At 37.5% G+C, this 12,206-nt stretch overlaps 1 protein-coding gene across 6 annotated transcripts in view; it reads left to right on the top strand.

The window, feature by feature from the left end:
• Positions 1-12,206, top strand: part of KCNT2 (potassium sodium-activated channel subfamily T member 2) — a 409,716-nt gene that overhangs the window by 122,251 nt on the left and 275,259 nt on the right. For all 6 annotated transcript variants that reach the window (XR_016219489.1, XM_089312023.1, XM_051820440.3 and 3 more), the window contains exon 4: positions 10,777-10,825. Coding sequence is in view for 5 of the 6 variants with exons in the window: in XM_089312023.1 (XP_089168149.1) it covers positions 10,777-10,825 (49 nt within the window). In the remaining variant the exon portion in view is untranslated. The remainder of the gene's footprint in view (positions 1-10,776; positions 10,826-12,206) is intronic.

Genomic DNA, 12,206 nt, shown 5'->3' with positions numbered 1-12,206 from the left:
CAGAGCTGAGCTGATCTAAAGCTAGGAGCCAAGAGCTTCTTCCGGGTCTCCCGCACAGGTGCAAGGGGCCCAGGACTTGGGCCATCTGCCACTGCTTTCCCAGGCCACAGCAGAGAGCTGGATTGGAAGTAGAGCAGCCAGGACTCACTCTGGCTTTCATATGGGGTGCTGGCACTGCAGGTGGCGGCTTTACCTGCTCTGCCACAGCGCCAGCCCTGGGTCAGTCCCTTTAAAGATCTGAATCAGATGTCTTGTCCCAAAGGTTGACTTTACCGTGTGACACTTTTTCAGACTTTTCAGTAGCTATAGTGGTTACAAGAGGAAGCATCCCTGTAGATGTTGGGATGCAGGACTCTAATTTCAAGTCTCAGATCCAGCCTGTGCAGTTTTTGATCTTATTTGAGTTGAATGACATTGATTTTTTAAAAATATATTTTATTTCAGTTTTCATGTAAAATTATATAGTTTTATTAAATTGTACTTTATTCATTTATGGTCTTTCCTTTTTAAATGTGTCCTTTGTTAGAAGTTGTAGGTAAGGAGACTGGGTATGTAATGGCATGCATAATTTTAATCTTATCACCATCCTGGACTTCTTGTCCAGCGTACTAAATGTACAATAATTATTAAAACAGGAAAATTACATTTGATGACTAACTTCTGTACAATTATTTCCTAGTATGGAAATTTTCCCTAAGAAAATTAAAAATAAAAAAGATCGCAATGAATGAGAAAGTGAGCTAATAATTTCCTTTTAAATGCATTGGCTCCTATTCAGCTGATTTAGATAGTGAAAATGATTCTATATCTATCCAAGGTTTGGGGCTAGGATAAAGATGAATATGTTTTATCATGTAATGATATGTGTGATAATTTTTTATAAAATAATTTATTTAATGTGGTATAATTATGGATATTTCATTATGTTTCTATTGAATACTTATCCTGTATTGGTCACATTGCTCTAAGTGAAGATACAGAGATACATTAGAACATTCAGTATCCCTTAGAAATTTTTAGTCTGCGAAAAGATTGTTTATTTTGGAGTTCCTATTACTTTATGACATTAGATTAGTTGCTTTATGTATGCTATTTTCTTCAGTATATATGAAACTTTTTCATTCCCATCTTAAATATGATGAAGCGGCAGTTTTTCTCATGAGAATCTTTTTTGACACCTTTAGAGCTACCCCTCCCATTCCTGTTTAACTCCATGGCCACAAGAAACCAATGCCTCCCCTTTATCCAACGTTCTGACTGCACATTCTGTCTCTCTGCTTGGAAATCCTGTGGGCATTGCTCCTGTGCTCTTCCAAATCTCAATGAGTGACAGCTTTGTGCTTTCTTCAAACCCTCACCTACTGCTAACTTTCCATATTTCCCCTGAGAATAACTCCATGCTGACATCTGCTCTGGGGGCTGAGTGTTTTGGAATCTTTCTTAACTTCTCTTTGTCTACGTTGTATACGAACTCTTTGAAAATCCTGTCATTTCTGCCTTCGAGGTAAATCTATACACAATCCCCTCTCAGTGCATTCTCGGTGGAGCAAGTCAACCTGTTTCACCGAATTAATGCTGCCACTTATGCCTCTGCTTCCTTTCAGTTTATTTCCAACAGAGGAGTGACTAATCCTGTAAAATACAGTTCCCATTTAGATGTGGCTCTGCTTCCACGCCAAAATGCTTACCATAGCTTTTTAGAACCCATTTTCCTTCTAAGCTCACCTCCAACTACTCACTCACTATCCATTCTTTTCAGCCACATGTACCTCCTTTTTCCCTCTATCTGGAATTCTTTCCATGAGATAAGGCACACTTTGTAGATCTTTACTCAATCATATTAAACATCCTACTTAAAATTGTAACCTCCTCATAAGACTGGTGTCTCTATATAATCTGAATATTTCATTTGTTCATTTTGTTCTGTGTATATTCCATGAGTTAAAATGGATATTTTATAATGGCATGGATTTTTGAATCCCCAGAGCCTGATGGGATGAGTGAGTGTATACATGGGTAAATGAGGTTCTTCTATCATCTACCTTTTTCTTAACCCACTTTCTGTAGTTCACCTACACATACATGACCCTCTTGGTCTCTGGTCTTGGAACAGTCTGTTCCCCATGTTTTCCACTTCTGTCTCTAACAACTCACCTTTTTAAAAATTTTATTTATTTATGTATTCATTCATTCATTCTTGCTTCAGGAACCCTAGACCTGAAGGATAGCAATTTCCTGGAAAATACTCAATTGGAAACTCTAATCAGGTATCCTGTTAGTTCCTCTTCCTCTTTGACTGAGGAATCTCTGCTGTGTACTCCTCAAACCTCCCCTATATTTTTCTCTCACAAGATCTAATGCATTGCCTTTGATTTTTCCATTCACTTCTCTGTCCTGTGTGCTCACAGAGGGCAGGTGTGATACTGTACTTGCGTCCATAGCTCTCCTATTTAGGACAGAATTTTCTGGATCAGTGAATGTTGCTGAATTAATGGCATTATGTTCAATAGCTTTATTGATAATTTTGTACAATACATGAGATGTCAGTGCATAAATTATTTATTGTATATTTTATTTATTTATTTAATTTATTTGACAGAGTTAGAGAGAGAGAGAGACAGAGAGAAAAGTCTTCCTTCCATTGGTTCATTCCCCAGATGGCCACTACTGTCGGTGCTGCGCCAATGTGAACCAGGAGCCAGGTGCTTCCTCCTGGTCTCCCATGTAGGTACACGGACCCAAGTACTTGGGCCATCCTCTGCTGCCCTCCCAGGCCACAGCAGAGAGCTGGACTGGAAGAGGAGCAACTGGGACTAGTACCCAATGCCCCAACTGGGACTAGAACCTGGGGTACTGGAGATGCAGGTGGAGGATCAGCCATGTGAGCCATGGCGCCTACCCCCTATTGTATATTTTAAAAAGATTTATTTATTTATTTGAAAGGCAGACTTAAAGAGAGGGAGGGAGAGATAGAGAAAGAGAGAGAGTGAGAGAGACAGAGAGACAGATTTTCCATCCACTGATTTACTTGCCAAATAGTTGCAACACCCTGCCTAGACAGAAGACAGGAACCAGGAGCTTCTTCTGTGTCTCCCATGTGTGTGCAGGAGCCCAAGCACTTGGGCCATCTTCCTCTGTTTTCCCAGGCACATTAGCAGGGAGATGGATCAGAAGTGGAGCAGCTGGTTTTTGAACCAGCACCCTTATGGGATGCTTAACTTGCAGAGTCACAACACAGGCCCCAATCATTAATGTTTTTAATAGTGCCTGCTGCTCAGTTTAGATACACCTACCCTGATATGGCGATGGTTGCATTGCAAATTCCTTCACATTACTTTTAAAAATGACAAATTCTAAGATACACATATGAGATACTGGTGCTTCCAATGGCAGCTTAAACTGTTACACCACAGTCCTGCCCCTTGTTTATTGTATTTTTCTATGTGTTATTAAAATGGTGCATATAACAAATCCTTCAAAGTTTTTAAAACTAGATGATTTATGGAATCATAAAATCATAAAATAATGTATGATAGAATTATTTTATGGGTAGAGGTGCATGATGGTTGAATAAAATTATATTATGTGAAAACATTAAGAGGAACAAAGTTTCCTACAATTAACTTCTATGAAATATTACTAAGAATATTCAGCCTTAATTATAGAGGATATACATTTGAAAAATCAGATTACTGTAATTAAAAAGCATGGCAAATTTACTGATGGCTACATTTTGAATACAAGGTTCCGCTTAGTTCCCATTGTCCATGCAGTACTGGTTAATGAGAAACAGAAGTGGCCTTTATGGGCACAGGCTCTATTTTAAAATAATGAGGGTAATTCAGCAAAAGGATTTATTTAATTAGAGCTTCTGACATGGTAAAGCTGCAGATATTTAGTGCTTGCTTTGTGTTATTTTTAATTCGCTTCCAGGAATCAAAAACTGATATGAAAATGTTGCAATATAGACAAGCCAAAAAAGAGGAAAATAATTTTGCTGTAATTGTGTGACATTGTGCAAAAGGCAAATTCTGATATGCACACAGCATGTAGTGAGTGATTCAGAGGTGTTAGGAGAGGAAACACTTGCAGTATGTAGTTCATGAATTACATTGGAAGATGAACCACCAGCGCTGACATGTTGTCTGCTGATGTATGCAGTTCTGCACTCTGCGTTAAAACTAATGCATCTGTTTGCACTTCTGAAATTGTTGAAGTGATTAATAGTTTTTAACATGAAGTGATAGATACAACAATAAGCATATGAAGGTGTTACATCTCAGGGTATTTAAATTTGCTTTTAAAATCAGAACCTAATGAAAAGTAATAGATGTGTTCAGGTGACAATCAAATTTTAGAACTTTCCCTAGTGTAAAAGTTATTAAATAATAATGCTATTATTATTATTATTAAATAATAATGTTATCTTTAAAATATTTGGTGATTCGTAAGAACGAGTATTTCAATATAGAAATTTTCCTTTTGCATAAGATTTACTGTGCCGATTAAAGTAGCAACAAGTGTTCTAACATATTACCTCAGAAATCTAAGAGAATTGTTCTTGGTCAGTTTGAATCTTTTCTCTATAAAATGACTCACATGCAAGGACAAACAAATATGCATATGATGTGATAAGTACAATATGTGTACAATCCACTTGCATTCTCTGGCTACGTGTTGTCCTGAGACCTGAGGTTTTTGCACTCAGTGTTCAGAAAGCGAAAGAGAGCATCGAGAAGTCACAGGTACTTCTAAATATTCTTGGCCAACAAATGACAGGTGTCGCTTTTGCTCGTACTTCATTCTCAGACCTCACGTGAGGGTAAGTCAGACCATCTCACCTGACACAAGACTGAACACTGCAGTCTAGATGAAGAGTGGCCTTTGCTCTATGGAGGCAGGGAGTGACTGTTGACAAGAGTGACGGCCACCTCGTCAGGGGCTGTAAGTCTACTGGAAAGGCTGTCAGTGTGCTCTCCCAGAGTCAGCATTTATTTATTTCTACTGCATGGCTGATAGTTGTTTTTCTAATGTAGGGTTAAGTATTTCCAAGTTTTTGAAGGATTCCGTTACTGAGAATTCTTCCTAATGTATTGGCATGACTTGACTATACTTCAGTATCTTGATACCTGGTATCCTTGTTTTTGGAAGTACACTAAAATCTTTGTTATTTTAGAATGTGACTGGAATACTGTTCCTCATATTCTCTGCCCAGTATTTGTTGTGGTTAAGAGTCTGGCCGGTGCCGCGGCTCAATAGGCTTAATCCTCTGCTTGCGGTGCTGGCACACCGGGTGCTAGCCCCAGTCGGGGCGCCGGATTCTGTCCTGGTTGCTCCTCTTCCTGTCCAGCTCTCTGCTGTGGCCCGGGAGTGCAGTGGAGGATGGCCCAAGTTCTTGGGCCCTGCACCCGCATGGAAGACCAGGAGGAAGCACCCGGTTCCTGGCTTCTGATCAGTGCAGTGCGCTGGCTGCAGCGGCCATTGTGGGTGAACCAATGGAAAAGGAAGACCTTTCCCTCTCTGTTTCTCTCTCTCTGACTGTCCACTCTGCCTGTCAAAAAAAAAAAAAAAAAAAAAAAAAAAAAGAAATAAAAAGAGTTTTACAAGATAACTCCCAGTTTAGGATGTTATACATGTCAGAACAATACAAACTTGTATCAGATTTTTGGAGAGGTATAGATCTTTGGGTTAGTTTTGAGTTTGTAAGCCAGGGATCCTGTTATCCACATGTTCATCCTGTTGTTGTCATGTCTTCATCACATTTGCTTCTTCTGGTGAACATATTCACCCTCTGATCCCTCCTGAGTTGTTAAGCCCCATTTAAGACTTTTAGCTTTGGTTTTCTTACCATGGCATAAGCCGTGGGCAAGTAAGTGTGCTGTAAAAAGTGGCTGCAATTACATATCTCTGAGCTTCTATGTTCAGTGTATGGTCTTCCTCCTATTCTTGATCTGGTCTTGCAGTTTTCATGATAATTCCTCATACATGAATCTTATATACAGGTCTCATTCCGAATAACTGAATGGTACATATTTGTTTTTTGTTTGCCTTTTTTTAATTATATATATATTTTTAAAAAATACAATTTATTTATTTAAATAAAAGTTTTTTTAAAAAATATGTAGTTTTACTTTATTTGAAAGATAGAGAAACACAAACACACAGAGGCGGAGACAGAACCAGAAATAGAGAACAATCTTCCCTCTGCTGGTTTAATTTTCAGATGCCCACAACTACTGTCTGAGCTAAGTCAAGGACAAGAGCCTGGAATTCAATCTGGGTTTCCCATGTGGGTGGCAGGGACTCAACTACTATTGCTTCCCAGGGTACACATGTGTAGGAACCTGGAATTGGGAGTGGATTGGAGACTGAAACCTAGGCATCCATTTATGAGATATAAACTTTCCAAGCAGCATCTTAACCATGGCATCAAATGTCCACCCTTGAAATTTGTTTTGTATTTTATGATTTAATAAATGATTCTTGCTTATCACCATATGAAAACACATAGCAAGGAAATGAAAGCAAAAACTATCTCAGATCACAACATCTAGAAAGAAGTCCTTTTGTTGTTTTAAAGACTAATTGTTTCTGTATTCTCTCTATATACACAAACACATGATACACATATTGATGTAACTAGGGCAATGTTTATCAGTGACTTTTTTCTCATTTATGGCATTTTTTTGTTGTTGCAGTTGGTGCCACTGCTACTTTAATTTTCTTGTCACTGTGTATTCAGGCATATTCCAGTTACTTTACTGCTATAAATATACTGCAATAAATGTTCCCTGAGCATGTTTTCTTTCCTGCTAGTCTTTTTTTTTTTTTTTAGTCAATGAGAGTGACGCTTAATTTGGGATTATGGTCTGGCTGTTAGTTACCTTTTCACTCTTCCTTTGCTACCCAGGAATACATAGGTCAGCTTGTACCTTTTCTTTTTTATGAAAATCCATTTTATGAAAAGACCAGATGCTAATATTTTACCAAAATTTATACATTTACTTCTGTATATTTATACAACCTAATGTTAAGGGAATGGTCAAAAGGGATGGTTCTTCATCAAAGATCTCACTTCACACTGAAATTTATGTATCAGAGATTTGTAGATATTTTTATTAGTTAAAAAATCTGTGGGGCTGTCACTGTGGCACAGTGGGTTAATCCTCCTCTTGCGGTGCTGGCATCTCATATGGGTGCTGGTTCTAGTCCAGGCTGCTCCTTTTCTGATCCAGTTCTCTTCTATGGCCTGGGAGAGCAGTAGACGATGGCCCAATCACTTGGGTCCCTGCACCTGTGTGGGAGACCTGGAGGAAGCTCCTGGCTCCTGGCTTTGGATGGCACAGCTCCAGCAGTTGTGGCCATTTGGAGTGAACCAGTGGATGGAAGACCTTTCTCTCCATCTTTTCCTTTCTCTGTAACTCTGTCTTTCAAATAAATTAAAAAAAATAATATATATTTCACATGACCTAGTCTGATCCTCTTTTCTACCCTCCCCCCAAATTCTGGTATCTTTTTTCAAAGTCTTATTTCAATTTTATTTCTCTCTGTTATTTCCATGGCCTACTGAGGTAACATCCCAGCACATAGGAAATGTTGCTAGTCTGATGAAAGTGGATTTTGGTAAATTCATATTAATGTAAAATAACTTCTTGTAAGGGCTCAGAAATCTCTGTATAGGAACTTACTTTGTGTTTTCTCCAGGGATTGCTGTCTGCATGGTTGCTTAGTATATAATTTTCCTAACTACAAAAACTGGACATTTACCCCTCTTAACTCTGACATACTTTTTTTGGTTTGATTTCCGAAGTGTTATAAAGAATGTAAAAAAAAAAAAGTCATTTGGAAAAGACAGTGTTACTGAACTTATCAAGCATATCTTTGTCTTTACTGGTATCATCTGTCATTTATATTAGCTGTCTAGTCTATTATATGCCTTTAATCAGTGAGACATTGGATATTTTTAACGAGTTATTTATTTATTTGAAAGTCAGAATTACATAGAAAGAGAAGGAGAGGCAGAGAGAGAGGTCTTCCATCTGCTGGTTCACTCCTCAATTTGGCCACAACAGCTGGAGCTGCTCCAATCCAAAACTTCCTCCTGGTCTTTCTCTAGGGGTGCAGGCGCCCAAGGACGTGGGCCATCTTCCACTGCTTTCTCAGGCCATAACAGAGAGCTGGATCAGAAGTGGAGCAGCTGGGACTTGAACCAGTGCCCACATGGGATGCTGGCACTGCACTTCACCCACTAAGCCACAGTGCCGGCCCCAAGACATTGCATTTATAATGGATAGTGAAACAGACTTTTTTTTTTTTTTTTTACTTTTATTTAATGAATATAAATTTCCAAAGTACGACCTATGGATTACAATGGCTTCCCCCCATACCGTCCCTCCCACCCACAACCCTCCCCCCTTCCCCTCCCTCTCACCTTCCATTCACATCAAGATTCATTTTCGATTATCTTAATATACAAAGATCAGCTTAGTATACATTAAGTAAGGATGAAACAGACTTATTAGTAGTCTTCTAGAAACTGTACATTTTTTCAGGAGGCAGCCATTAAACAAGTTGACAAATAAATGCGAATTTTTAACTGAAGTGGCTAGAAGGAGATGTTTGGGGAATGGCAGGGCCTAAGAGATTAGTGGCAATGTGGATCAGGTGGGCTCCTCAGAGAAACTTCCTGGGAAACCTGAGAGCTCACAAGTGAGAGAAGAATTTGCATAAAGGACTTTAGTGGGAAGGATTATGTCACACTGCATAGGCCTAAGAAGTTTTGGTCTTTATCCTAACATAAGAGCATAGCCAATACACAGCAGGGTGATGTGGTTTAAAATGAGTTTGAAAGAATCAATGTAGTTGCAATTTGGAGACCAGTTTTAGAAGGTAAAAATAGGTCAGGATCCCCATTGGTAGGTTTGTGTAAGTGTCTAATTTCAAAAAATGGTAGCTTAGATGGAGGTGGTTGAGGTACCAGAGATGAAGAAGCTGCATTCCACAGATACCTGGTGGAAGAATTGATGCGGCTTGAGGACTAATGGATTAACTGTTTACAGATACATGAGAGGAAAATACCTAAGATGCTCAGGCTGTGGGGAACTCAGTGGGATTTGTGTTAGTCAGCTTTTTGTTGGTATAAATAAGTACATAAGACAAGCTATTATCAATGAGTGGGATTTATTTTGGCTCATGGTTTTGGAGGTTCAGAGTCCCAGATCTGGTGGGACCTATGAGTTTAGCTGTGCAGTGAGACTGGAGGGTGGCATCTGCAGAGGAGGGCAAAGCAATGGCCACAGTGTGAGCCAGGAAGCAAAGAGAATGGCTCAGGTTTTTATAATGAACGTTCACAAGAATTGCCTTCTGAGGGCATACGTTGAATGACCTAAGGACTTCTTCCTAGGCGCACTGCCTAAACACCATAGCTGGATTGAATTTCTATTCTCTCAGTACCATTAACTTATGCTTTTAGGGATTGGAGTCTGCAGAGGTTAGAAAACCACATCCTATGCAAATCATAGCAGGTGGCGTTTACTGAGATGTGAAAAACTGGAAAGACTATTTTGGAAGAAAGATCACAGGTTTGGTTTGGAGAAATTGAAGATACTGGTTAGTTGGGTAGATGTGACATTCTAGAACTCCATAGTACTTTAGTCTAAGACACCAGCTGGTTTCCTTGAATAGTCTTTTAATTTTTTTTTTGAGAACCTTTTAGAAACAAGAATTTTGAAGAGTTTATTGTTCTTTGTTATCATTTTAACATCTCAAAAAGAAAAGTACGTATGCATCTGAAATACTGTTAATATTCTGTGAGACTCCTCTCATATTTAACAACAATAATGAGCAAGAGGGCTTTGTTTGTTTTTGGGGAGCTTTATTTTCATTTTGGGAGCCAGGATAATGTAACTATTTTCATATTTCCTTGAATAGGGTACCTTGGAAAATAGTGGAAAATTACAATTAGTGGGATGTTAAGAGTGTTAAGATGTTCTTTGCAGAGTAGAAGTATTTTGTAACATCAAAATGATAACATTTTAAAGACCTATTTAAGGATAATCACTCCTTTTCTTGGGTGATGTTCTATGCTAACCCCATCCCCTAATTTTTTGTGTGTGGTATGTTAAATATTTTATAAGAATCTAAATCTGAAACACTATTGTGTCTTATTTATTGTTATGGTATTCATTTTAATTATATTGTTGAATTTATACTCCCAAGTATTACCATATTTAAAAATAACAAAAACCTTAGTGTTTACTGGATACTCTTGGGTGGCCTTTCCTTGGAGAACTGACTTGTGAAGTGTTGGGAGTTTTTTTGTTCTGCCAGCAATTCAGAGGTGGTGAATGACTGGCCCATAGACAATATAAGGACTGAGAAACCATCTGGTCTGGGCCTGCAAAGGTAACTGCCAATGGGACTTGAAATTCAGTAAATCGATACAAGGCTAATTTTTAAGTTGATAATTTCATGTGGCCCACAAATGATGTTGTAAAAATCTCCAAATGGTCTTGGCAACAGAAAGGTTCCCAACCTCTACATGGCTCATTGTATTTTCATTATTTATTGACAGTAAATGAAAATGAAAATAAAAAGTATTTTTGCTGGAATAGAAAGAAGCATTAGTAACAAGAAAAGTGGAACAACAGAGTTTTTCTAATTTTGATATTTTGTTTTTCTGTTAACATTATTTTAATGTTCAGACCTTAATTAAATATTCAAAGTGAATTGATTCTTCACATGTTAAAAATTAACATCTTATCACTTTTTTCATAGGTCTCATATCTTTTGGGTGAACAGAAGTCTACCTTTATGGGGTTTACAGGTTATGTACAGTTTTATTTTTTATCTCTGTATTTCTGGGCTTATTCTTATTTCAAAAGGAATTATTATTGGAGAAAAAGCTATTGGTATTCAAGATCAGTTTATATTCCTGCTTAATTGATCCTGCTGCACACAGATAATAGGGTAATATTTTTAATTTCTTCACATTTGTTGGAGCCCTTCATCTCACTTTTTGAGATTTGCGTAATAATTGGGATTAGACTTGAAACAATGTTTGAGAGTGAAGCAAACCAAAACAAACCACTGGATTAAGGCTCCACAAGTTTCCCCTAACTATATTAGGTATTTTTGTTGTGTAGTTCCTTTAAAATTAATCAAAAGCCCTTACCTATTTTTTTTTTTTTACACTTTATATTCTCAGTCTCTGAAACATGGTAATAGCTCAAAATATAATGGTTACTGAATAAACAAATGAATGAGTCACTTATATTTCCAACACTGGGAGCTTAGTTCCTGAGAAGGTAATTGTATCAATAAAACAAAAAGTATGTTCTGGCATAAAAGGAGCCCTTAAGAAGGAGTGAGACAGAAGGAGAGAACAGCCTGTGTCAGTACTGCAGAGGTGTTCCCAGGAGTCCCCAGGGCCCCCTCTTCCTTCCTTTCATTCTAAATTTCATGCCCAGCAGGTGTTTTACAAGTTCCCTTTCTTCCACTTCTGAGTACCTCCTAGGATCCTTTTTTATTTTGTTATTTTTTAAAAGTTCAAATTAGTTAGAAGAATGGAATTACCAACAAAAAAATAATTGGAGGTTGGAGGACAATTGAATCTGTAGAAAATGGGAAGACTTCCATGCTCACTGCTGAGGAGCAATCTTTAACAAAGATTCAGATCAAAGTCTGCTTTGGCATGAAATTCATGATGACTGTGAATTCTGTACTTTTATATATGATAATGAATTATTTTAAGTATGTATGCAATTGGGATCATTAACTCTGAAGATTTTACTATGTCTGGATATTTCATATTTTATAGAAGTCAAGTTGTTACTTTATGTCATTTTACACCAACTTTCCTTCACTTCAAATTAATATACAAGTAACCTTTTTCAGATGTTTAAGTGTTCATGAAAAATACAATTTGAAAATTTCTGAGTGGAGTTTATATGGTATCCTGTGTTATTTAAAATAAATTAATATTTCTAGGAGTAGTCACATATTGTCTTGAAATATAATGAGATCTAGTCTAATTAATTTAATAGTAATATTTTAAAATAATAGTAATACTCACTTCTGAATAGTGCTTTCAGTAACAGGGTAAAAAGTTATGGAAATCATCTTTCACTATGCATTTCTAAAAAAATGCATGGTTGATTATAATTTAGAGGACTTGCAGAGAAAATCAATGAGGTTTGGATTTTCTT

The sequence above is a fragment of the Oryctolagus cuniculus genome, chromosome 13, assembly GCF_051225735.1.
Source record: "Oryctolagus cuniculus isolate XC-2025 breed Fujian yellow rabbit chromosome 13, ASM5122573v1, whole genome shotgun sequence".
NCBI classification, from domain to species: domain Eukaryota; kingdom Metazoa; phylum Chordata; class Mammalia; order Lagomorpha; family Leporidae; genus Oryctolagus; species Oryctolagus cuniculus.
This window is presented reverse-complemented; position numbering and strand designations above follow the sequence as displayed.